We start from the raw sequence: 26,922 nt of genomic DNA, 5'->3' as shown, positions 1-26,922 counted from the left end.
TTTAAAATGCAATACAGAAAGAAACATTTCTCAATGTCTTTATTTAGTGAGGTCAATCTTTTTTTTAATTAAAATGAAAAATAAAAAAGCAATAGAGAAAACTATCCAGCAAAATGTTAGGTTTAGTCATATATCAAAAAAAAAGGAAAAACAGGGCATTTAAGGCAGTCATATTTTAAAATCACCTAGACACCCAATAGTGGCTACATTTAACGAAATATTTTTATTTATTTATTTATATGTTATGTTATGTTATGTTATGTTATGTCACCATACAGTACTTCATTAGTTTTTGATGTAGCGTTCCATGATTCTTTGTTCGCATATAACACCCAGCGCTCCATGCAGTACGTGCCCTCCTTAATACCCAACACCAGGCTATTTTCAAGTGTCATTTTAGATTTAAATCAGAGCAAGGTGAATTTCAAATAAGATGAACACCACCACTGATGTTTCATTATCCAGAGTCAACTCTTAGTCTTTGCCTATTTATGTTCCAGCCTCTCCTTCTGTCTTACTGTCTGGCTTTCAATCACTGTAATTTACTAGCTGTTGCCTAGTGGCAGAGAATGAAGAAAAGTCAAAAGCTACAATGAGATGAACAATGCTTATTAATTACTATATGTTATAAAGTTTTGGTGGAAGAAGAGGTTGAATCCAATGTCCCACCTAAGACTGTGGCACCAAACTTGTGAATACGTATCCATACTGCAGGTCATTAGCAGAAATCATCACTCACGTCTAACTCCATGCATAAACGGCCTCCAACCTCCTACCTGCATGAAGGTTAGAAACTTTACTATTTTCTTAGGCTGTAACAGACTATTGCAGTGCTGGTTTGTATGAATGGGAAGAACAGAGGACTAAGTCAATTGCTTTTTATGGAAGATTTGCATAGTGTATTTTTTTCCCTACCACATTGCTACTCACCTTATTCCTTGTTCTGTGAATGGTGTTGGTCCACAAATGCAGATGAGGACTCTGGAGTTGTCTAAACTTCTTTTCAAAAATTGAGAAAGAAGAGCTGGTGAAATGTATCCCCGTTTGCCATTCCATTCAGAAGTAGGTGCTGAGAGAACAAATTCAACATCAAATCTAGAGAAAAGAAACAGTTTTTAAAAGTCTATTATTTTAAACATATTATTAGCATGTTTCAAGTTCATGAAAATGTTTTCTTTTTTCCCCTAGAGAACAATTTAATACATTAAGATTGATACACTTGCTAGAAAAGACTGGAAGCAAAGATTTAACAAAAACATACAGGTAAATCCACATTCACTAAGGATTAGCTTTTGCTATGGATAAGAAGAGTAATCTGGCATTATTTACTGAATTCACTAGAAAGAGAGTTCCAAGGGATCTCAGAGAACTCCACATTTCTATTAATAATCTGCTTGTATAAATCACAGTACAGAGCAATTCAATGACATGTACATTTTAATCTCTGACCTGAACCTCTCCAATGAGTTCCAGACCCAAGAGAGCCTATTTGACTTCTTACTATTGCTTCAGCCTCAACTTATGACCTCCCTACCCGACACCTGATGTTATCCTTGTGAATGGTGACACAGAACTTGGTTGCCAAAGCCAGGAGCCTGGGATTTATGCTGGGGACCTTTTCTGCCTCACCCCTCATAGGCACACCCTCATCAAACCCTACTTGTCTCCGTCTTCACATGCTGCCCATCCTCTTTCTTTCTGTCCATGCTTCTACCATGCCCCACCCTTCAGTTCTTAGCTCAAGCATCATTTCCACAGGGGTAAGCCCTGCTGCCCATCAGCCCTTTGTTATATGTTGGAGAAATGACTTTCCTTCCCTTTTCTTCAGCTTGTAAATATGTGGTCATCAAGATGACTATTCTATGAATGTCCACCTTCCCCATTAGATCATGAGCTCCATGGGAACAAGGGCCATGTTTGCTTTAGCTGTCAATGCATCCCTAGCAGCCAACACCCAGGAGTCACTCAAGTACTAAGAAACCACACATATGAAAGAAAAAGGAAAGATACAGAATTAAAATGAGAAAGAAGAACATCAAACCAAGTCTCACAATGTAACTACAGGCCATTTTTTCCCCATAGTTCTGTAATCTGTTGAGTGAACTGCTGGTAAAGAATCACAGTAAATAAAAAATTTCATGTTGTACCTGCTCTCCGATGTAGCAAACACAATTCTTACCATTTTTAGCAGCATCAAATGATTTTCTACCGTTTCCAGTGAATAACTGAGATATTGTCTCAAGACTAGCAGAAATGAATCATCCATTAATGTCAATCTTAAGAGAAAGCAGAAGTGAACAGTTTCCCTTGTGAGAGCATCCGGGGAGCCAAGTACCAGAACGGAAACAAGATGGGGCTGGTGCTGCGCCCCTCACATTGCTGTGCTGCAGCCAAGTTATGGTTCCCAAAAACTGGCACGAAGCACAATGGACCAACTCAGAGCACCTGCTGGGGGTGAGAAAACCAGTCCTAGCTCTCACCCAGATGCCAGCCTCTAGGTCTTATTTGTCCATTTGTAGGACAAGGTGGGAGAACTCTGTGATCCCTATTCTAATACTCTGATTTTATATTTAAGAACCCTGTAGAATTATATTCTATTTCTTACCTCTGAAGCTCCCATGTAGTTTTAGCAGCACTCTAATCTACTCTGTACAAAAGAGCTTCCCCAAAGACTTTCTTTCACTAAATGATTTTTCCTTGCTAGCATGTAAAATTAATATAGTTTCAGGTAATTCTAGAATATCATATTTGTTTACTGCTCCATGAGGGCAGGACCCTTGCCTGCCTTATTTAATACTGGACCCAGGCTTGGCTTGAGGTAAGTGTGCAAGAATACCTGATGAATGAATAAAGAAATTTATTTATAAAGAAGCCATACAGGTCAAAAATAAAAAATGCACTTAGAGAAACAAAAGTCATATGTTGGCATCTATGAAATCACATTAAAAAATGTACATGAATTCGTAAGTACGTTTTTCTGGGAAGATCCATATAACCTTTGAACAGATTATCAAAGGAGACCCAAAAGCAGGTGCAGAACTACTATCTTAAGACATTTCCAATTACACATAGACAACTGGATAAAAGATAGCAACTGCCTTGCTACATTAAAAATAAAAAAGTGTCTCCTCTGGCTCTATTTCCAACAAGTCTGTCACTGGAACAAAACTGCGAAGATACATAAATCAATAGTGGCGTCCCTCTCTTCTGAAAAAATTCATAATTTTCCTTTATGAGAGGTTTAAAAAATAAAGCCTATCATTGGCATACTTTCTGCAGGCATCTACTAAAGGGTGGTAAATAACTGAGATCCTTACATAAATGATGTAAACTTCTCATGCATTTCATATTTATTCACACAATGGTCCCTTGGCCATAACTTTTGGGTACTCAATGGAAAAAGTGAACAGCCACATGGATGCAATTTTTAGGGATATTGTAAAGAGGCTGCTACCCTGCTTATCTCCTTTATAGGACTAGAAGAGCTTACACTGGAGTAGAAGCCATGCCAAGTTAAGACTCAAGAATACTTAAAAGAGGGACTCTTTTTTACCCAAACAAGACACAGATGGTTACTATGGAATCCTCTCTTCTGGATTATTCTGAAAGGCCAACTTACCATCTGAAACAATTATAGCCTTGAGGCATAAAAAGGGTGAATGTTCTGAAATTCCTTCCTGCCCTATGATTTCAAAATGCAGGAAAGGACTAGAACTCTTGAAAATGTTACCTGAAAATAAATTTAGATAATCCATAAAGTGCAAAGCAACATAAAAAGAGAGTGAAAAGAGAGAAAATAGGCCTGCTTCTGGAAAAGGCCTGTGTGTTCTAAATGTCAGTGGAAGTAAATAAGCTTGTGAAAAAAGTTCTTTCAGAGTAGACTGATAATGACCTGAGATGACAAATCTTGACATACAAATGTATTCATTCAGTCTAAATCCTATGCAGAGCCCGCAGTCATCCAACAACCGAGGTCCTCCTCCTTCAGCCAATCAGCTTCCAAAACCTACCTCCTTCACATTTCTCACACACGGCCCCTACCTTCGCATTCTACTGCCACAACTCCACATCAAGCCCTTAGATCTCTTGTCTAAAATACTGCCCTGATGCCCTCAGCCCGAATCTATCTGACACATCACTGCTGTATTAGTTCTCCTAAAAACCCAGATCCCATTTCAAAACTTTCTGCTTACAAAGCTTCTGTGATTTGTCACTGCCCAGAGAATAGTATTTCAGGGTATCCAGGGCCTAGATTTCTCTAGATAAAGAAAAATATTAGATTATATGGTATTTGTCTTTCTCTATTTCGCTTGCCATTATACAACTCCATCCATGTTGTTGCAAATGGCAAGATTTCATTCTTTTTTGTGGCTGAATAATACTCTATGATTTCACTCATACATGGAATTTAAGAAACAAAACAAATGAACAAAGGAAAAAAGAAGAGAGAGTGAGACGAACCAAGAAGCTAACACTTAACTATAGAGAACAAACAGGTGGTTACCAGAGGGGAGGTGATTGGGGGTGGGTGAACTAGGTGATGGGGATTAAGGAGTGCACTTATCATGATGAGCAGAGTCATGTACAGAACTGTTGAATCACTACACTCTACACCCGAAACTACCAGAACATGTTAACTATACTGGAATCAAAATTAAAAACTTAATAAAAAATACCAGAAACAGCAAGAAGACTTGCTATTTGCTCACAGGAAAATAACTCACAAAATAAACAGCTAGGAATTAAAATTTGATAAAATATATATATTATGGAAACACTTCTCAAAACGAATCTGATGAAATACCTAGTGTTCTTCCCGATGTTAACGGTAATCATGAGAAAAGGCTAACCTATCAAATGAGTTTGGGACTACTGGGTTAAGAAAAGTTAAATAGATTTCTTCAAAATTTCTGAAAACCTTGAATATGCCAATTTCCCAGCAAACCTTCAAGAAGGTAATATAGTATACATTCTTTCTCAAACTTTTTATTCACAGAGCCCTTTAGAGGGGAACACATGAATATTTCAAAAAACACATTCCAAGAAACACACCATTTGAGGGACAGCTGGGAGGAACAGAGTGCTTAAGGGTCCAGATTAGGGGCCCACATATCTGAGCACATCACAGGCTGGAGAAAAAGGGGCTCGGGCACATTTTTCAATTTACTTGTGCCTCTGAAGTCATCAGCTTTTGCTATCTCAAGTGGACTGAAACACTGCTAGTCCTGATGCGGAAACCAGAGTACAGAAACAGAGCCAGTCATTATCTCCAGAGTCTGTCAGTAATAAAGGGAGATGAGCTTCCTTTCCATGTGGCCGGAGCTTTCCATGCCCACTTTGTACACACTTATTTGATATACGAATTATACTTAAGGTCTTCCATTCCCTGATTTTAATCTACCCTGTTTCTTCGGCTCCAAAACAAGAAGATTCAAAGTGATCACCACTAAGATTCCTTCTAAATAGATCTAATCAATGGCTTTATTTTTGCAGTTATTTCACATTGTTCTCCATCATGCACTGTATATAGTCCAATGAAACTGGACTGCTCTTTTGCTAAATGCTAAATCATTCAACATACTGGCCCTCGTGGTTTTTTGCTCCTAAAATCCTGTTATCCAAATTCCTTTTGCTGTGCACAGAAATGCTATTTGCTTCCCAAAGCCCAACTCAAAAGCCCCTTCTTCCACTGAAGCTTTGCCATCCCCACCCTCACAAAAACAGATTCACTCTTTCCTCTTCTTAGACCTCTATAACATAGGATTTGTTCCTCTCAAGGTACAGACTTTACAGTTGCTGCTGACCTTCAGAACTTCTCCACCACTTGGGGTATTCTTACTCACTCTGTATCTTTTCCCAACATTAGGCACGCTTTGCAAACAGTGAGCACAGAGACATCTGAAGTGATGCACATGATCCACTGGTGCCTATAACAGGGTACACAACCCCCTGTCCTTTGTGCCCCACTCCTTTGCTGCTTGGAATCCCTTTCCCTTTCTCTTTCGCTTATGCCCTAAACATTAACCTCATCCTTTCTAAAGGAAAAATAAGGACACTAACATATTAAGTGTGCGGGGTACAATATTCTGTGCTGGGTACTTTACCTTGCTAGAGGCTATTTGTCAAAATGTATCAATAGCCTTGGTATTCTCTGATCTGATGATTCTTCTGATGAATTTTATCCTGCATAGAGAGGTACAGAACAACTTCTGATCACTATGCCAAACAGCAAGGAATTGGTTAAATAAATCATGGTATGCTTACATGACTGAATATAACGCAGCTATGAAAAATCATGGTACAGTGCAGGTTTTCCCAACTGGCACTACTGCCATTTGGGGATGGATATTTCTTTGTAGTGAGAGACTGTCCTGTGTGCTGTAGGAAGTTAGCAGCCTTCCTGGCCTCTACTAACTAGATGCCCTCCGTGGTGAGGATAAAAAAATGTTCTCAGACCAATGTTCTTCAGTTCCCCTGAAGTCATGGCGGGGGGTGGGGACAGGGTCGGGGGAGTTGAGGTGGCAGCAAAAATTACTCCAGATGGAGAACCACTGGTTTAAAGTATTCTATACACAGAATAGGCATAATACACTAAGCAGAAAATATAGTTATAAAACATATAGTCAGTATGACTACATTGTTTAAAAAATGCAAAACAAAAAGAGTGTGTATACGTGCGCATGTGTTTGTGTGTCAGAGAGAGACAGGTAGCTTTAGTAAAAGAAGGTTATTTTCTCCAAAAATGACTGTTCTGAAAGTAAAGGAAAACTTTTGTTATATTTATATATTACAAAATGTTGCCCAGAAGTCAATCTCGTTGTCAAGCTATCCCGCCCCTCAAAAATCATTCTGCAAAAGCTGAGAACTCACACAGCTAGGGCATTCTGCTGGGATGGGACCTCATGCATAACACTGTTCAGCAGTCAAGAGGAAGATAAGTGAAATTTAATTTGCATTCCAGTTTACATAGTAATTAGCTACATGTACTACCATACATATTTGCCTTCTGTTTTCTCTCAATTTTCTTAAGAAAAATAAATGTGTGAGATTTTGCTAGGTCTGAAATGTTGTGAATGGAGTCTTTACGGGAGTTAAGAGTCAAGTGTAATAACATACTTGGACAAAATTCAAGTAAGCTCTTTTCTGCTCAAATTTTATACTTAATGGAAATTTGACTGAAATAGAAATATCCCAAAAAGGTACTTATGATATACCTGTGTTTTGCACAATTCTATTGTTTAGCAATGGGGGTAAATGAAGAGATACATTCCATGGATTGTGTTAGAAAATAAACAAACACAGTATCTTGTTCACTGTCATACCTCTGTATATAGGCACATGGTAGAGGCTCACATGTATTCAGTGAATGAATGAATGTTGCAAATATGCTAATTCTGGGCTAGGCACCTACATATACACTACCTCATTGACCAAACAATTCTATGATGTAGGTATTGACATCCCTATTCTACAAATGGAAAAATTGAAGCCTTAAATGCTAACTGAAATACAGATGTAACTAAAATAACCTTATATTAAATCTCAACTTTTACTTTCCTTTTTTTGTATGGGACTCAATAATCAATAGTGCTACAAAACTCAACAACAAACTTTTATGGCTAGCTTTCTCATAAAGCCTCAGAATACGGTGACATTGCTGATAAACATTCCAAAGCCATCTATACAAGCACAGCCTTTTTGTTTTCTAGTGAGGGCCCAACAGGAGTCTCCAGGGAGCATACATTATACAACGTTAGATGTCAGTGCCAACAGAGTGCCTCATGCAAGGACAGCTATGTCTCCAAGAAGAGGACGGAGGAGGTCAGTGAGGGGAGAGGGGGAGGGAGAGAGAGAGAGAGAGAGAGAGAGAGAGAGAGAGAGAGAGAGCACATACAGGAGTGAGAAGGGAGAGCAAGAAGAGAAAGAAGGAGAAGAGGGAGGGTAAAGGCAGGCCAGAAGTCAGAACACTAGCACTTCTCTCTGCAAGGCGGAGAGTAGCACTCAGCTGGTGAGTGCTGTTAGACCAGTCACCCAGATGTGAAAAAGGGGTCTTGCCTCACCTTCAACACTCCAGCCTATGTAATCCACCGACCCAAATTATGTAGACCAAAACAAAACGAAATGAAACACACTGTATATTCAGAGGCTGTCAACACATTTCTTTATACCAAATACTTCTTAAATCAAGTTTAACTCCTATTGAAAGACTAAATGGACAATGTCTATTCATTCAAATAATGGTAAATGCATCTTCTTGTACAAGGAAACCATCTTAAAAAATAAATTTGTCAGAACACTGCCAGAAATACTTTTTTTTAAAAATCCTAAAGTAAAAAAGCCTAGCTATGCTGTTTAAATTATTTTAAATATTTGGTTAGGAAAACAGGAGCTCAAACAGTTAATACAGAAACAAAACACAGGTAGGTAGAGTTCTTCTAAGCCACAATTCAAATATCTTGAGGTAGGGCTTCCCAGTTTTCAAGGCAGTTACACAATCTTCTCTAATACTCACATTACAGCCTTATGAAGTAAACAGGAAATATGTCATTATTTTATTTTGAAGATAAAGAGGCCCAAAGAGCTAAGTAATTTCTGAGTAAGTTCCAAGCTAGTGAAGAGTAGAATGAAAACTCGAAATTAGGGCTTTAGGCTTTTTGATACATGCTGCTTCTAATTTTCCACTTTGAAAATAGCAAAAAAGACACTTGTAAACCCAGGAATTTGTATTTCTCTAAACTGCCATACAACTACCTAAATAATAGTAAATACTCTTAGGTTTATGGTTTAAGTATGTGAGAAGACTAAATACTTCAAGGATAAATAAGTTCAGGTCGTCCTTAACTTGTGAACGTTATTTACGAAGAGAGGAGGAGGAGGAGGGATGGAGGAAAAGCCAGGGGCGGCCAAGCATTCCCTTAGCTAGGATGCTCAGAAAGTATGCACAAGAAACGGAGCCCCAGAATAGCTGAGTTTCTACGTCTTCAACTCTGACTTTCGAAAGGCCTAGAATTTTATCTGTGCTGTACGATCCTCAGCATATTTACTTCAGATATTTTGTGTCAAGTCCTTATAGAGTCCCGAATTTCTTAAAAATAGCTCTAAAAATGCTTTAGAAAGTATGACAGCTAGTCCAATTCACTCTTCGAAACAATTCCTTTAAAATTTCCTACCGCTTTTAAGTCTGCTTAGGGGACATGGGGCACACGGCCATTTCAATTATCTTATTTCAGCTGGCTGTGCTAAGGCTTTTTTAAATGAAACAGATTTCCATGCTCTTTCATTTTACCACAGTTTGGCCTGACTCAAACCTTTCTCTACTGCCTGTCCCAGCAGTTTCCAAGGTGCGCACTGAGGACCACAGCCATTAATCAGTGTTAATGTAAATAGACAAAAATAAAGAAAATCTTAACAATGTATAAGGAAGCCCCATCTTGAAAAGTCACAATGGACATTAGCATATTAAAGGCTCTAAGAAATTCTGTACTAAAGAAAAATACTTATTTTTGCTTAGTCCATCTCATCACATTTATTTGATTTGTACCCACTATAACAGGAAAATCTTGAATTATCAAATTGGCTATACTATGTCATTTTCAATGAAACCCAACTCAGTATAAGTCACACAAATGTAAAGCCCAGTATATGTTTTATTGATAGATATATGATGTCATATTAATCTTATTGAACAGTATCTCTTTGGGGGAAGGGAATTAACATTACTTACATTGAGAGAATTACTGATTAGCTTATTTTGTCTCTGAAGGAGGTTCCTGGACAATTAAAAACTCCAATCAAAGAAGATAAGGCCTAGACTGACTACACATTTTTGAATATTGAAATGCAGAGCTAACACCAGTGTAATACCTTTTATCTTTAAATGCTAATTTCTCCAACTGGCTTCTCCAAATTATATCATCCTCTGTTTTATTGAAGAACATCAGCTTCACTTTCCTTAAAAGAAAAAACAACAACAACTCAAAAAGAACTATTTCGATTACATTTAAAACATGCATGAAAGGAAAAGTCTAAATGTAAAGTGGCATGAAATGTTTTTTTAGTGCCAATTAGGTAACCAAAAGTATAAAAAATAAAAGAATCAAGTTAGTAAAACAGCTAGGACTGGAGGACATCGGGTAAGAAATGGTAAATGAGGGAATGAGAATAAGTCTATGAAGGTCCACTGAGTATTTAATTAATTTAGAACACCTTATACTAATCTAACAGCTTCACAAAGGACAGTAATTAAAGATAAAATTACATACCTGAGACCGGGTATGTTAGTCAAAGCATAATTCAGTATTTTAACCATTGGTGTGAAGCCTGTTCCAGCTGCCAGTAAAAAGAGATCTTCTAATTCTCGGAACTGGGATATTTTAAAATTGCCCTCAGGATTGCTTATGGAAACAAAATCTCCTAAACAATGAAATACAAACTAAATCAGAAAAAAAAAAAATCAGGGAAACTGAGGTTAAGCTACTTGAATTTAGAACACTGATGAGTAACAGGGTGAATGTATAACTTTCAGACTACAGCTTAGTCTTTGAAATGTATAAGGAGTTTTGGGAATACTCATTAAGCCCCCAAGTATACTCGGATTATGTCATTCTAACCAAATTAATAATGAGGCTTTATTATACTCATTTCCCATAATTATTTTCCCAAACCACCTGGAGTCCCTAATTTACAAAGTACTGACAAGTATTTAAGTATAAGTTATCAGTAAAGAACTGATTGCTAAATTAATTATAAGCACCTCAAAAGTAAAGTCCATATATACCTGCCTTGCACAGTACAAGGTAGAGAATATACACTCACTTTCGTATTGATTCGTAGCCAGACCAATAAAACTAGGAGAGAAAATTGAAACAGCAATGTATTCTACAGTCACGTTAGTAAATGTCCTAACGTCACCTCCATCAAATCTTTGAAAAAACCTATGATTAAAACGACAGTGGGGCGCCTGGGTGGCTCAGTCGTTATGCGTCTGCCTTCGGCTCAGGGCTTGGGATCCTGGGATCAAGCCCCGCATAGGGCTCTCTGCTCTGCGGGAAGCCTGCTTCTCCCTCTCCCCTTCCCCTGCTTGTGTTCCCTCTCTCGCTGTGTCTCTCTCTGCCAAATAAATAAATAAAATCTTAAAAAAAAAAAAAACCTTTATATATAAAAAAAAAGCTGTTCTGAATTTACTGCCTATAAAAAACAAAGACCAGAAACTGTACTTAGAGCATGCAACTTCTCAATCTAGAATATTTGTGAAAAATCATTTGCAGTGCATTTGATATAATCACTATGTACCACTCATATAAGAGAACTGCCTTTGGGACATTTCAGAAATTTCCAATGTAATTTTTAAAATAAAAAAAAGTTAAACATTTTAAAAATAATTTCAAATACTTTATTTTTTTTTTTCCAATGCTCATAAATTTTCCTTCTTGTCCATACCAGGATAGTAAGAATCTTGCAGTAACTGATGAATTAAGTATTGGAAAGGAACAGAACCTTCCTGTTCTAGTTCAAAAGGACCATAAGATCAGAATATCTTCACAAAAAAGTCAGCTGGCTGTTTACTAAAGATGCCTCAAAGAATGAGGGTAACTTGAGAATTTTGTCAGCAGTCCAGTCTTTCCAATGTCAGAAAACTGATTAGACTCAGGCAAGGGACCTGATTTTAATCGAGTTCACAAGATATTAAAGTAGACCTACCAGAACAGCAATTGATTTACAGAAGGCTATCTGCACCTAGCAACCTGAACCTTACATACCCCATCCGAGGCATCTCATTCCCAGTATCAGAACATTTGGAAGGCCAAAATAATCATAAAAGAGTTGCTTGGTGAACATGGAATTGAAACAAAGAAGTGGATAATTTCATAGAGCAGCTCATGTAGACCGTGATCAGGCTTCATGAGTTATCACTACCAGGCCAGTATGTCACCCTCTAAGTGACACAAGTATTTGCACTATGTCTAGCTCCCCTGGATGAAGCTGAAAAAACAATGATCTTGTTCTTTGGGCTTTCCTTTTCCATGCTCCAGGCTAATTCTCCACCCTGCTCTGTTCACACAATCTCTATAAATAGGGTATAATAACATGGGTTCAGTTTCCACATGCTATATTACAATCATGCGTCAGTCTACCACAAGATGATAGTCACCTTCGCTAGATTTGCAGGCATTCCCAGATTCTTTAGGTTCACATTTATATTCAGTATTTTGATTTATGTAATCAAAGAGGACTAATCACATCCATTATGTAAAGTCTGGCTTAACTTTCATAATGCAACAAATTTTCTTTTTTTCCAAATTTTAGTGATCTACTTCACTGGTACTTGATGTTACTGCTAAAGCTGTGTTAGAAAAGGGAAGAGCACTTTTACTGTTAAACAAAAGGTAGTGAAAAGTTGCAGATGTAGAAAAAGGAACAGAAACAGGAACAGGGGTTTTGAAATCTTAATAGATGTCATTATAGTCTTTTTATTAGTTCTTTCAAAGTACATTTATTGAGACCCTATTATGTGCCAATTGCCATGCTAGGTATGGGAAATAGAAAGATAAGACAATCTTTACCCTCAAACTCAAAGTTCTGTAAAGAAGGAATGTTATTTATTCCTATCCTAGAGCTATGAACAAAGTGTTAGTTACTGAGGGGTTCGGGAGGAAGGAGGCTTCATAAATGACATGATATTTTGTTTCGGTCTTTAAAAAAAAAAGGCTACCTGACAGGCAGAGAGAAAGGGGTGATAGGCATCCTACATGCGGCACCTGCATGTACCTATGAATGAGGATGATAAACTTGTGGAACTCTGAGTAGTATTCACACAAGTAGTTACATAGAGAGATGAAGCTGGAGAGATCACGAATGTCTGTGCTGAGACATAATGACATGCAGAGGACTTAATCAGTGAAGTAATGGACACCCATCAGAAGTTTCAAAGCTGCAGAACAACCTGATTAAATCTATCCTCAGGGCAGTTTGGAAATGCAGAAAAACAGAAAGAGAAAGACACCATTAGAGGCAACTGAGAGAGACAGTTAGAGGTCATGAGAGAAATGATGAAGTCTTGATCTAAGAGGGTGGCGCAAGGGATAGAAAAGAATGAGTAAAAATTCACTAGAACTTAGTGGCAGACTGGACTGGGAGGGCAAAAATGGAGTCAAGAATGACTCAAGCCTGCAGACTGGGTCCAGGATGAAGAGTGATGCTGTAAATAATAACGATGAGGAATGTGGGAGTAAGGAGAGGTAGGGCGGGACAAAGAGAACATGACTTTGGTTGTAGACATGTTGAGTTTCATTATTTCATGGACTCCCACATGTAGATTACTAGAAGACAGTGTATGTTAACATGTGATCCAATCTAGAACACAAATGAGGTTAAAAAAAGAATACTAAAAAAAAAAAAAAAAAGAATACTAACCAATATGAAGATGATCAAGCTCTGGTGTGAAGAGTCCAGCAGGATAGATTTTGATCAAAAAGTAGATGTATTTATTGTTGAGAAGAACTGGTTCCTTGAACTCTGAGAGTAAGAAATCAGATACAGGTGTATATGGCTTCACAATTTCAGTACCTAGAAAAAGTCATGACAAAGAAATTCAATTCTAAAAATCTCAAAAGCTCTGAATAATGATCAAACATACTAATTTTATGATGCTATCAGTACATATTTAAAACTGTACATCTAATGTGTATATAATTCTAACTATATTTTCTATATATAGTATGTGTGTGTGTATATATATATCCCAAGCCTATGCATGTTGAAATAATTTACACAAATCAATACTTTACACATCATATAAACAATGTATTTTTATTAAGTGTGACATGAGATGATAGGGATTTATGGTACTAAACTTAGACAACCATCTGTTCTATCAGGATATAAACTTTGTAATGGGCTACAAAAAAAAGGCATCAAAAGTTTACACAGAGATATAAGAAAGTACTTACATAATAATTTTAATTATGTACCAAATTTTTAACAATGGTTACTGATGGTCACAGGGATCATAAGGGTTGAGAAAGGGAAGAATTTCACTTTTTACTTTATATATTTTGAATTGTTTTAATGTTTTAAAATATGATATGTTACTTTGGCACCTGAAGGAAAAAATATTAATCCAACTAGCTGGCTCTAAGAATATAATATTAAAGAAACAGGATAAATTTAATAAGAATTCATGTTATATTTTTAGCTAGCCAAATGCCATAGAAAGAGGAGTCACCACAAATGAAAAGACCAACATTTTCTACGCGGCTCCTTGACATATACAGAATTAATCTACCTGTAAATTCTAATCCATTGACAGTAACTGCGCTGGGGAGTATACAAGCTATTGAATGACACCTGGCACTGGTGACAATGAAGGGAGGAACTTCCTAGAGCTGTGGTGGTATGTTGTACCAACCAAGTCCTGGCTGGCAGTCAGCCAGACTGCGGGAAACACTGAGAACTGATGTGAGAATGTGGCCTTCTGCAGCTTCGAAAGGCCAAGAAAATGTTAGACGTGGTTAAGAACATTTAAAACAAGTACATAAGGTAACTTCAGGATGAAAATGAGGGGAAAAATTCCCAGTAAGGAGTATCTTTATAGAGCTGCTTATCCCGGTGGCAGATGGAAGGAAATCATTTATAATCATCCACTCCTTTTGAATTTTATAAATTCAACTCCATAAATGACACAAGCAGACGTGGTTATTAAGAGACACCGGCATGGGGCGCCTGGGTGGCTCAGTTGTTGGGCGTCTGCCTTCGGTTCCGGTCATGATCCCGGGGTCCTGGGATCGAGCCCCGCATCGGGCTCCCTGCTCTGTGGGAAGCCTGCTTCTCCCTCCCTGACTCCCCCTGCTTGTGTTCCCTCTCTCGCTGTGTCTCTCTCTGTCAAATAAATAAATAAAATCTTTAAAAAAAAAAAAAAAAAAAGACACCGGCATGTGTTTCTAGTAGTTTCCCCCTACAGGACCACTTGGGCACTCCCTCACCTCTTCCCTTGAGGGTTCTGTGAGGAGTACATTTCAGTGCTGGTGGAACTCTCTCTCCCCGACTAGTGACAGGGTCTTTGTCCCCCACATGGTATGGTGTGGCTATGGCTCCAACCCATTGGAACGTTGCATCTACAAACGTAGAACTGGGCTATCACTCACTCAGCTGCCAGAAACATGTATTAAGAACCTAAATGGGTACTTCCTAAAAGATTAGTACTGATTTGGACTTGCTTTCAAATAAAATGTTTCCCCAAAGCCTCTATTACCTTACCTGTAATAGTTAGCTTGAGGTAAACATGTTGCCCAACTGGCACCTGAAGATGAGTGCTTGGTGGTAGCATCAGGCAGAAAAGCTTCGTATCATGAGTAACACCTTCCTTGGAAATTAACCGGCACTTTCTGTAGTACAAACCTAGAAAGCAGTTCATTTTCTCTTATCAATGAGTAAATTAAATAAGAAGTAACACCAGACCCACTAAGTGAAAGCACAGATTCAGCTTCAACGCTTTCGCAAGCTTGAAATTCACTAAAATGCCTATGCACTTTAAAAATTCATCAGTAGTCTGAAAATCTTACAGTTGGAATTTCATTTTATTTCCTGAGATACCTGTTTTCTAAAACCTGCCAGTACTTCTGTAGGTTGAAAAACAAACTACTGAGTCTTATTTCCTCATATAATTATAGCATAGTAAAAGCAATACATTCTAAGAAGTTAAAACCTAATTTATTTCTTCATAAATTCACTTTTTAAATAATTTCGTCTTTTAAGCCTTATTCAAAGCTATATAACTACATTACAGATGTGAAAAATATTTGATAATCAACAAATCTACATTCTAAAGTCTCTTCTTACAGCGTGGTCTTAAAATTCAAGTATTTAAGGTTTAACAATATTAGTACTATGAAATAATTTTGATAAATGCAGGAAAAATAAACATTCTATTTCTCTATGTTTGTGTATAAATTACAGAACATTTTAAAAGTCAAGAAATGATTAAAACAAAAAAATAAAATTTTATGTTTAAGGGTGTAAGTTTTCATTACTTGGAAAACTAATTTAAGTGAAAAATGAAAATTCCTGGTTTGTGCTACTAATATACAAATAAATAAAAAGGAACAAACTGTTTCCATAAGTACTGAAAGTATTTAAAATTAATATCCCAAGCTCGGGAAATATATATTATTTGTATACAGAGCAAGAGAATACTATTTAAATTAGAAGAACTTGTCACAGAAATTCTGAAAGCATTAATATTTTCACTTACAAAACTCTTGTGGACATAAACAGCATGCCAGACTAGACTAATGATACTGGTTTGTTATTTCCTGTCTTATAAAACAGCATTTACAGAGATGGAAAGGAATCAACTCTGATAATGTATTTCTTAATCTAATTATTCTCACTCTTTTTTTTAACGTAAAAATATTTAAGTAAGTACAGATTTACTTCAGATTATAGGAAAAGTGAAGGCCCAACACTTAATAATCAATGGTTTGTGCAAAACTAAAATTCACTTATAATCCTAAGAAATCATTTTGGGCATGGTTTCATCCAACTTCTTCTTCCCTTGTCCCTTTGGGCCCTAAAGACCCTGGTCACTAAATCTTTCCACCTGCCCCCCTGGTAGCTCAGTACACACATAAATTTAAGAGTGCAGCATAACACACCAAAACCAAGGGGCATTACTGAAGTCACCTCATTCTAGTGCCAGGGCATAGCTCAGACCAGATTACAGCTAAAGGAATCACTGTAAAGTTATCCTAGGACACCTAATCCAGTATTAGACTGACAAAGGATCAATGTGACATAAGCTCATCTAGAAGGAGAAATGAAGGTTCAAATGATCTCCTTGTCCCTTCCTTTCTGGGACCCAGAGTGAGAACACAGAGACCCACATACTATATGTCTAAACATTTAAAAGTTATAAATCAGATGAATAACAGTTAAATAAAATATGTTCCATGCTGTACCTTGAAATAGACCTTCAAAATGTCCTAGAAGGTTAGGTTCAAATTCAGGATTCTTGAACTCCTCAGAGTTCTATGCAGGAAGATGGCAGAAGGATGAAAGCCCCCCCACCTACCCCCTTCTTTTCTCACCTCAGGCTCTGCCTGATACTGAGTGGAGCCTTATGCACCAACCCATATGTTTAAGTTCATCCTCTTGCTTTTCTCATAAACAGCCTTGGCCACTCCTTGAATGCAAGTGGAGTGGGGCCATTTGAGCAGGAATTCTGGGTTCCAGATACCTAGCGTGCGGTTGTTGAAGGAAAGAGGGTGAACTGAGGTGGACATTTCTTGGCCTTGCATACTTCTCATCCTGTGGGAGGGGTGTGACCAGAAGAGAGGAGGAGATCTCTAAGTCTGGAGTCCAGGGCAAGGTCTGAGGGCCTTTATAGTGCTGTCTTACAATGACATTGAATGCATGCCCTTCTGAAAACATTACTGCTGGCTGAAAAGGTTCATGTTCTGACTTGACAATTTCAACTCTAGCATTTGCCAGAAAGGATTTGCTGCAGGAGGTATGCATCTCCTGAATTATATTTCAAACACAATGAAAGCCCGGGTTACAGTAATTTACTGATACTTCTTTTTAAGTTCATAGAGTATTCTTGCTATTTAACACCCAAAAGATAATTTCAACATCTTGCCTATAAGTCTGCCATAATTTCAAAGAACATCCAGGTTCTAAAAGTTTAGGAAACACTAAAGACAGTTTTCATCTTTTAATTAGACCGAGGCGAGAGATGGCACAGACTGACGGCCGTGAAATATATGAGGAGTAAAGACCGGAAGGAGACGCGCTGGCTACTTCAGGCTGCATGGTGCCATTATTTAAGTGTCAGGTTTTTGGCTTTGTAAGCATAAATAATTATACAAGAAAATGAGAAACTGAAATAAATATAAGATGGTGAAAGAGAAACGTAAGACAGAAAAATTTCTGTCCCAAACACCTAACTTCTCTTAGTAACATACATATGATATTACTCAGGGTAATACTGAAATACTAAGGATAATATGATTAATTTGGGCATACTCTTTTCTTCTGGCTGAAAAGAAACTGTATTTTTCCTTCTAAAGAACAGAATTTCACAAGGCTCAAGTCTAGACTAAGTCTTCAGTGGGAGAGAGAACACAAAGGGAACCCTGGTTATGAGTCCACACTGCCTTCCATCTGGTCTTCAACTCCTACTTGAACTTAGTACACTTTTAAAGCACCTATCCACTCTTGCTTTCCCTACTGGAAACAGAGGCTTAGAGAAGTTAAATAGCTTGTGCAAGGTCACAGAGCAGCTCGAGAAGATGTGGGAAGAGGCAAGATGGGATTAGAGTTTCTTGTCCCAGTTCATAGGCTTTGTTCAAAAAGTGAGAAGCCACTGTTCCTGACTAGCTTATGGTTTGGTGTCTTCCTCCCTGTTCTAACCATGTCAGTTCAAGCACAAATACTTATAGATTATCCCTCCACCCTTTACAACTTCCTACTAACTATTTAATGTACAGATTAAGGAATCAGTTCAGCAAGTCAAGATTCATCCCAGGTATATCTCTTCTTGAATATTTGCATTCTCTGCTGTTCTCATCAACCACACTTTTTCTTAGCACTCATTACTACTTTTGATCACCTAAATGTCATTTACTTACCTCCTAATTTGCAATCTACCTTTACTCATTTATTCTTCCAAGATCTTCCTGAACCAATGTAGGGTAACCAATTAGTGGGACCACACACTTAAAAATGCAGTCCATGGAAAAGAAACAACCACAAACATACTAACATCTATAATAGTTAAAAACATATTTATGTACATACCTAGATATATCCACACAGAAAAAAACACAACCTATAGCCATTCAATACAATAGACACTCCACTCAGAATCTGTCATAGTTCACATAGCAGGGGCCAGGATGACTTAGCCTTGCTAGCTATTTCTACCAAGACAGTGATCTTGATGAGCAATGAACCTGACTGCAGGGATGATCTCCAGAACACTTGAGTATAAACTATTTTCAAGCACTGTACAAATGTTTAACATTTTGACTACTAATAAAATAATTCAAACTTATGAAGTTATTAGAATAGCTTCCTATACTGAAGATACAACAAAATTGGAATATCACTCTTAAAAGAATTACATAACTGCACTTATTTTGTTTTTAAAAAATTATTGAGGCTTTTCACTAATTTTGATAAAGCTTCCCCACTTAATCTCTAGTAGTTTAAATATCCTCACTCAAACATTCTGTATATATGAATAAGAACATATAGGCTGCCTGGGTGGTTCAGTCAGTTAAGCATCTGACTCTTGATTTTGGCTCAGGTCATGATCTCAGGGTCATGAGATCGAGCCCCACGTTGAGCTCTGTGCTGGGTGTGAAGTCTGCTCAAGATTCTCTTTCTCTCTCTCTCTGTCCCTCCCACCCCATTCTCTCTCTCTCTCTTAAAAAAAAAAAAAAAGAATACATCCACAACTTGTCTTCAAACACTAAGGATGATAAGTAACTGTGGATACATGTCTATTAATATATTAGAATAAAACACAATGAAAGAGAATGCTCAAAGACTGAGAATTCTCATACATAATTGTTAAATTAGTATTATCAAATCGACAGTAAAGCACAGATTCCTTTTTGTTTTAGCTATTGTTAAAAATATTCCTAAAGTTATATTAAGATGTTTTACTACCTCAGACTGATGCAAACTGAATCTTTCAAGGTGAGGATTTTGTGGAGTTAAACATAGCGGTAAACTAGGAGAAAGGCAGCTCTTTCTCCAAGACTAGATTCAATGGAGTCTTAGACCACACACCAGTTAGCAAGACTGTCACTAAATTTGAACACCTCTATACCTATCACCTTTCCTCTTTTGTTCTATAACTAATAATGCAGCCAACACTGTATATTCAAGTGCCTGAATCACCTGAATTCTAAGATTTTAAACTTCTTCCATTTTATCTTTTAATTCAGTAAATAATTTCTTACTCAGAGTCTGCCCCATCTACTCTGTGTTTCTTCAGATTTCACATTTGGGCCATTCTAACAGACGGAAAAAGACACCAAGAATGCCAAAGCACTGTATGGTTACTGAGTATGCAACAACTTCATGTGTGCTGGGCAGAGGAGATAACTGAAGAGAACAATGCACAGGGAAGTTTTTCTTTGCTACTTGCAGTACTTCTTCATTTCTAGTAATTTTGAATGCTTATTTTAGGCAGCAAAGAAACATGGATGTACAGGCAAAGACTGGGGAGAGGTGTAGGGGTGGCTCTTCTTACACCTGCAAAATGGTCTAGTCCAGGGTGAGCAAGCGTCTTGCCTGCAGAATCACGGGCCCTACAGAAAGGCTCAATTAAAGGATTGCTTACAGTGTGTCCACAAGCACATTTACAAGCACAGACAGTACACCTCGGGTGTGTGTGTGTGGGGGGGGGTATCTGCATTTAAGAAGCCATTATGAAAGTACAGGTCAAACCGTGCACCGTGCAAAACTGTCAGCTTTCTAGGTTAAAAATAGTAAAATATCAACAATTTCACATAGTTCAACTTAGATTAAAAAGACTAAAATTACAGATTCAATACATATATTTAACATAAAGGTTTATAAGTGACTGCTGACATCAAAATTGTGACAAAATTTTTAAAACTCTTCTTTACAATTTTGTATCCTGATGTTTTTACTGAGGTGTTTGTTGGCAAATCTATAAAACTAACTCCGTCTCATGATCAAAGGCCCCACAGTAAAGGCAACTGCAATTAAAATAAAATTTTAGGTTGGCTACAGAAATAGTAACCCAATTACCTATTAGTTGCTGACCCTTAATAGACAGACAAGGTCCTCAGCCATCTCACACACACACACACACACACACACTGTTCACTCATAATCGTCACCTCTGGGGGAAAAAATGGGAAGCATCCAACTTAAAAATGGTAGTCTAGTTCCACTGATACTATTACATTTGGATTAAAGGTAAAAATGAAGTAGTTTCTCTACTCTAATTATGTTCTTTGCTTTATTTTAATCTTTTGTGTAAGTAAATTCTAGATTTGCCATGAGAAGGTATCACATCAAAAGTTTCAGATTTACATGCTTATTTTCAAACAAACTTCATTTAGCTAAGAAATTTTAATAAGAGTAAATTAGCATGCTAGTATTGTAAGAGTCAATAATTTTAACATACTGAAAACCCAGGACCATGTGATGGACTGTAAACATTTGACATTACTGACAGCAACTTAATTGTAATAATTTGATGATACAAGTATTCAGCTTTGTTAGTGACTGACAATTTCTGTCATGATTTAAGGAGTGGAAAGAACAAAGAAGAAATTATCTTTGCTAATTCAGTCACATAAGTAAATGCATCCCCTAAACTCTGAGTCATTTTCCAAAGTGGAAAACCCAATTCAATGAAAAATACCTGCATTGCTTCAATTTCAGACAAGAAAGCTAAAACTAACTGTGGTGGTTCATGACTCAAGCAGAAATTTATGGCAGAGACAAAAGAGTTCAGGGAAAGCCTTGGGAAATTACTGAGAAAACCTGAGTGATGCTCATTTTAACAATTTCCAAATTGAGGTCACCCTTTATTCTTAGTATCATTTATTTCTTGGACTTGGCTTTTATCTGGTTTGCTATGATTTTTCAATCACTAGATAGATAATACCAGGGCAAGAGATTTCATTTTAGTAATATCTCTTTTCATTGTTACTATCTTTTCTCTTTTTTCTTCTGATCTGCTGGATCACACTATTATTCCTCTGTTTTCTCTCCCTTCCTAATACCGCAAAATTCAGACCTCTGCTCCCATAAAAGAATTCTACTTGGGCCTTTCCCCACTTGTGGCTTACATTTTTCTTTCTCTACAACCTGCAAAATGCTGGCACAATAAGTACCTAGTAACAATTTGAAGCTCTTCCTGGAAAACCCTTCATAGTTTCTTGTTATTTGTTTGAAAGTTATTTTCACAACACTGCTTGAAATTCACCTCTTTCAGGGAGTCACTCACAATAAAACTTATCCACATCTGTTTGCTTGGGGTTACCTTGGAATATGCTCAGTCTGTACTATAGAACTTGCTCTTGTTGGTCTGTCGCTTTATAAAAAAGTATTCTTCAATCTCATGTCAGTGTATGTTCTTTCATTCAGGAAAATAATTAACACAGTGCCTAAAACAGCTTTCTACTCACAATGTCTACTCAAAAATAATGCTACCTGATAACTTTTCTGAAATTAAATATTATCCACAAATATAACTTTGTAATTTTTAAAATATTTATAATAATTTTAAATATTTAAAGATGCTAAAGTGAATACATGCAGTTAATTCCTTCTAACTCCCCTAAAATAATAGCAAAGGTGTGTGTGTGTGTGTGTGTGTGTGTGTGTGTGTGTGTGTGTGTGTTTGGTTGTTTTTTAAGGCATAAGCCTGCAAGCACAGAAAGAATGGAAATAAGAAAAAGCAACAAAACTTTAGGAGCTGACAAGGCAAAGAAATGACTGGTAACTGACTCAGCAGACTCAATAATGCTGATCCTAAATTAGAAGTAAAGAAAACCAAGATATGACTCACTTGTAACAAAAAATCCCTGAAGGCTCAGAAATTGGCAGGACCAGTTATATCTGGAATCAGAGTGAAGGTGGAGCTGAACAACCACTTTCTGGGTGAAAGTTCATTTAAGAATCTAGATGCTCCCACCCCTCACCTTTTCTGAAGTCTTCCCCTACTTAGCATAGCTACATGACTGACCCTCTCCTATTCTGGGGAAACATTAGAAGTGTACTCTCTAGAGTGGGTAAAACAAAGGGTCTCTGGATTGGGTATATGTTATAGGCTGAATTGTGTTCCCCTCAATTTTCCTATGTTGAAGCTGTAACCCCCAGTACCTCACAATGTGACTACTTGGAGACAGGTTCTTTTAAAAGGTGAAAATGAGGTCATTAATGGGAGTGATCCCTAATCCGATATGATTGATATCTTTGTAAAAAGAGGCAATCAGGGGCACAGACACACAGAGGGAAGATAATGTGAAGATGGCCACCTACAAGCCAAGGACAGAAGCATCAGAAGGAACTAACTTTGCCAACACCTTGATCTTGGACTTCTGGCCTCTAGATTGAGAAAATAAATTTCTGTTATCAGGCCACCCAGTCTGGTACTTTGTTATGGCAGCCTTAGCAACTAATACAGTATGCTGTATTGGACTTCTGAAATTCTGGGTGCAAAGTAGGAGACGGTCCACTCTCAAGACTCTGACAAAATACTGGCATTGAACTCGGCAACAAGGAAACAATCCACCCATATAATTAACATTACTGTCAATAAGTCACACCCACATGCACATTTCTGAGCAGCTTTTAGAGTTCTACCCCCAGAAATATGAGTAGATAGTCAAGGATGAGCAGACCCTCAAAGAAAGCATCTAATATGAAAGACAGACTAAACAAACAAACTTTGGGGACACAGGTTGCACAGGGAAAGGGAAACACAAAAGCTCTATCAGGAATTAAAAGATAAGAGAGGCTACTAAGAATAGGATGCTAGGGGCACCCGGGGGGCTCAGTCGGTTAAGCATCCAACTCTTGATTTCACCTCAGGTCATGATCTCAGGGTTGTGAGACGGAGACCTGTGTCGGGCTTCATGCTGGGCATGGTGCCTACTTAAGATTCTTTCTCTCCCTCTGCCCCTGCCTGCCCCTCTCTCCCTCTCTTAAGAAAAAAAAAAAAAAAAAAAAGAATAGGATGCTAAAACAAAGGAACAGAAATCAAGAGTTCTTAGGAGTTAAAAATATGACAGTAGAAATAAGTAACTCAGTAGAAGAGCTGAAAGTCACAGCTAAAGAAATCACTCAAAAAATAGAAAAGGGCAAAATTGAAAATAAGAGAGAAAAAAATGAGCTATTTAGAAGTTTAAAAGGTTTAAAATAAGAACACTTCTAGACCAAAAACAGACTATGAAGAGAAGGAAAATCAGTTATTTCTCAGGACTGAAGGTCATAAGTTTCCATAATGAAAAGATAGCACAAAGGAGAAAGAGCCAGCATGAAAAATGAAAACAGACCCAAATTAAGGCATATCAAATTGTGAAATTTCAAAGAGCAAGTCCTGCCAATTTCCAAAAAGATAGTGTACATTTACTATGTGAAAATTCATCAGGTAGAACACTTACAATATTCATCCCTTTCTATAAATGTTATACTAACATTAAAAACCTAAAAAAATAAAGGAAAGAGGGAAATGAATGAAGAAATGAAATGAAGAAGGAAATGGATTACATCCTTTAGGAATAAACTGAGACAATGGTTTAGATAAGCAGAAAAAAATAAACACATCTTCTTTAATATAAAAAAATTAGATGTGCATACAAGGTATAAACTTAAACTTGGTTGGGGGAATTCGGAAGGGGAGATGAACCATGACAGACTATGGACCCTGAGAAATAAACTGAGGGTTTTAGAGGGGAAGGGGTGGGGGGATGGGTTAGACTGGTGATGGGTATTAAGGAGGGCATGTACTGCATGGAGCACTGGGTATTATACAAAAACAATGAATCATGGAACACTACATCAAAAACTAATGATGTACTGTATGGTGACTAACATAACACAATAAAATAAAATTAAAAAAAAAAAAAACTTGGTTGTGCACCTGTTATAAAAAGGAACCTGAAGGAAGGAGTAAATGGTTGAACAACAGTCTAAGCACAAGTGGGCTTCTCCATTCAGATATCACTATCTAATAACTTTGTAATGTCTAAACATTCGATAGTAGAGGCTGAAATTGAATCTCTATTAAAAACAAAAGAGTTTTCCAAACAAGTTAAAGCTAAAGGAGTTCATCACCACTAAACCAGTCTTACAAGAAATGTTAGAGGTACTTCATTAAGCTGAAAAGAAAAAGCACTAATTAGTAACAAGACAATATATGAAAGTATAAATTTCATTGGTAAGGGTAAATATATGGTAAAGGTAGTGGATTAATCATTTATAAAGCTAGTATGAAGGCTAATGACAAAAGTGATAAAAACAACTATAACTACAATAATTATTTAAAGTTTACACAAGAAAAAGGTTCTTATTAAATGTGACATCAAAAACATAAAATGTGGGTGTAGGGAAAGATTAAAAATGTAGACTTGTAGAATGCATTCAAACCTAAGTTGCTATCAACTTAAAATAGACCATTACAAATACAGATTTTTATATGTAAGCCTCATGGTAATCATAAAGCAAAAACCTACAGTGGATATATGAAAGGTACCAAAAAAGTAATCCGAAGAGTAACACTAAAGAAAGTCATCAAATCTCAAAGGGAGAGAGCAAGAGAAGAAGAAAGGAACAGAGAACTACAAAACAGCCAGAAAACAATTCACAAGATGGCAAAAAGTACACTTCTATAATCACTTTAAATGTAAATGAACTAAATCCTCCAGTCAAAAGACATAAAGTAGCTGAATGAATTAAAAAACAGGACCCATCTATATATAGCTTACAAGAGACTCACTTCAGATGTGAGGAGACACACAAATGGAAAGCAAAGGGATGAAAAAATATATTCCATGAGAATGGAAACCCAAAGAAAGCTGGGTTAGCTATATTATATCACACAAAATAGACTTTAAACATGGACCGTAATCAGAGACAAAGAAGGCATTATTACATAATGATAAAGGGATGAATCCAACAAGAGGATATAACATTTGTAACTATTTACGTACCCAACAGAGGCTAGAGTACCCAAATATATCAACCAAATATTAACAGACCTAATGGGAGACACTGACAATATAGTAATAGTAAGGGACTTTAATATCCCACTTATACCAGGAAGGAAATCAATAAGGAAACACTGGCCTTAAATGACACAACAGACCAGACTGACTTAGTAGATAAACACAGAACATTCCACCCAAAAGTAACAGAATACACATTCTTCTCAAGTGCAGAAGGAACATTCTCCACATATGTTAGATCACAAAACAAGTTTAATACATTTAAGAAGATTAAAATCATATCAAACATCTTTTCCCACTATAATGGTATGAAACTAGAAATCAATCACAAGAAAAGTGAAAAATTCACAAATGTGTGGAGATTAAACAGTATGCTTGAACAACCAATGGATCAACAAAGAAATCAAAGGAGAAATCAAAAAAACTTCGAGACAAATGAAAAGGAAATACAACATATCAAAATTTATGGGACGCAGCAAAAGCAGTTCTAAGAGGAAGTTCATAGTGCTAAATACCTACCTCAATAAACAAAAAAATCTCAAATAAACAACCTAGCTTTACATCTCAAAGAACGAGAAAAAGAAGAACAAATGAAGCACTAAGTTAATAGAGGGAAGAAAATATTAAAGATCAGAGTGGAAATAAATGAAACAGAGACTAATAGGACAATAAAAGAGATCAATGAAACCAAGAGTTGGTACCCCGATTAGATAAACAGAATTGACTAACCTTTAGCTAGAGCCACCAAGAAAAAAAGTAGGGCTCAATAAAATCAGAAACAAAAGAGATGTTACAACTGGTACCACAGAAATATAAAGGATCATAAAAGAATTCTATGAACAATTATACATCAACAAATTGAACAACCTAGAGGAAGTAGATAAATTTCTGGAAACATACAATCTTTCAAGACCAAACCATGAAAAAACAGAAAATCTCAATGACCAATTATTAGAAAGGATTGAATCAGTGAGTAAAAACCTCCCAAGAAAGTCCAAGATCAGATGTCTTCACTAGTGAATTCTACCAAACATTCAAAGTAAAGTTACAGGCCAATACCTTGATGAACATAAATGTAAAAATCCTCAACAAAATATCAACAAACTGGACTCAACAATACATTAAAAGGATCATACACCATGATCAAGAAGGATTTATCCTAGGGACACAGGAATGGTTCAACACCCACACATCAATGAATGTG

The 26,922-nt window shown here is 36.9% G+C and overlaps 1 protein-coding gene across 3 annotated transcripts in view; it reads right to left on the bottom strand.

Annotated features, from left to right (window-relative positions):
• Positions 1–26,922, bottom strand: part of CYB5R4 (cytochrome b5 reductase 4) — an 83,828-nt gene that overhangs the window by 4,031 nt on the left and 52,875 nt on the right. For all 3 annotated transcript variants that reach the window (XM_025862032.2, XM_025862041.2, XM_025862057.2), the window contains 5 exons: positions 15,256–15,396; positions 13,414–13,566; positions 10,263–10,413; positions 9,865–9,951; positions 931–1,095 (listed from right to left, as the gene is read on the bottom strand). In XM_025862032.2, coding sequence (XP_025717817.1) covers positions 931–1,095; positions 9,865–9,951; positions 10,263–10,413; positions 13,414–13,566; positions 15,256–15,396 — 697 coding nt within the window. The remainder of the gene's footprint in view (positions 1–930; positions 1,096–9,864; positions 9,952–10,262; positions 10,414–13,413; positions 13,567–15,255; positions 15,397–26,922) is intronic.

The sequence above is a fragment of the Callorhinus ursinus genome, unplaced genomic scaffold (genome assembly GCF_003265705.2).
Source record: "Callorhinus ursinus isolate GAN/ISIS: 27379988/994484 unplaced genomic scaffold, GSC_fseal_2.0 scaffold6, whole genome shotgun sequence".
Lineage (NCBI taxonomy): Eukaryota > Metazoa > Chordata > Mammalia > Carnivora > Otariidae > Callorhinus > Callorhinus ursinus.
Note: the sequence above shows the minus strand (reverse complement) of the source record. Positions and strands in the feature narration are given on the sequence as shown.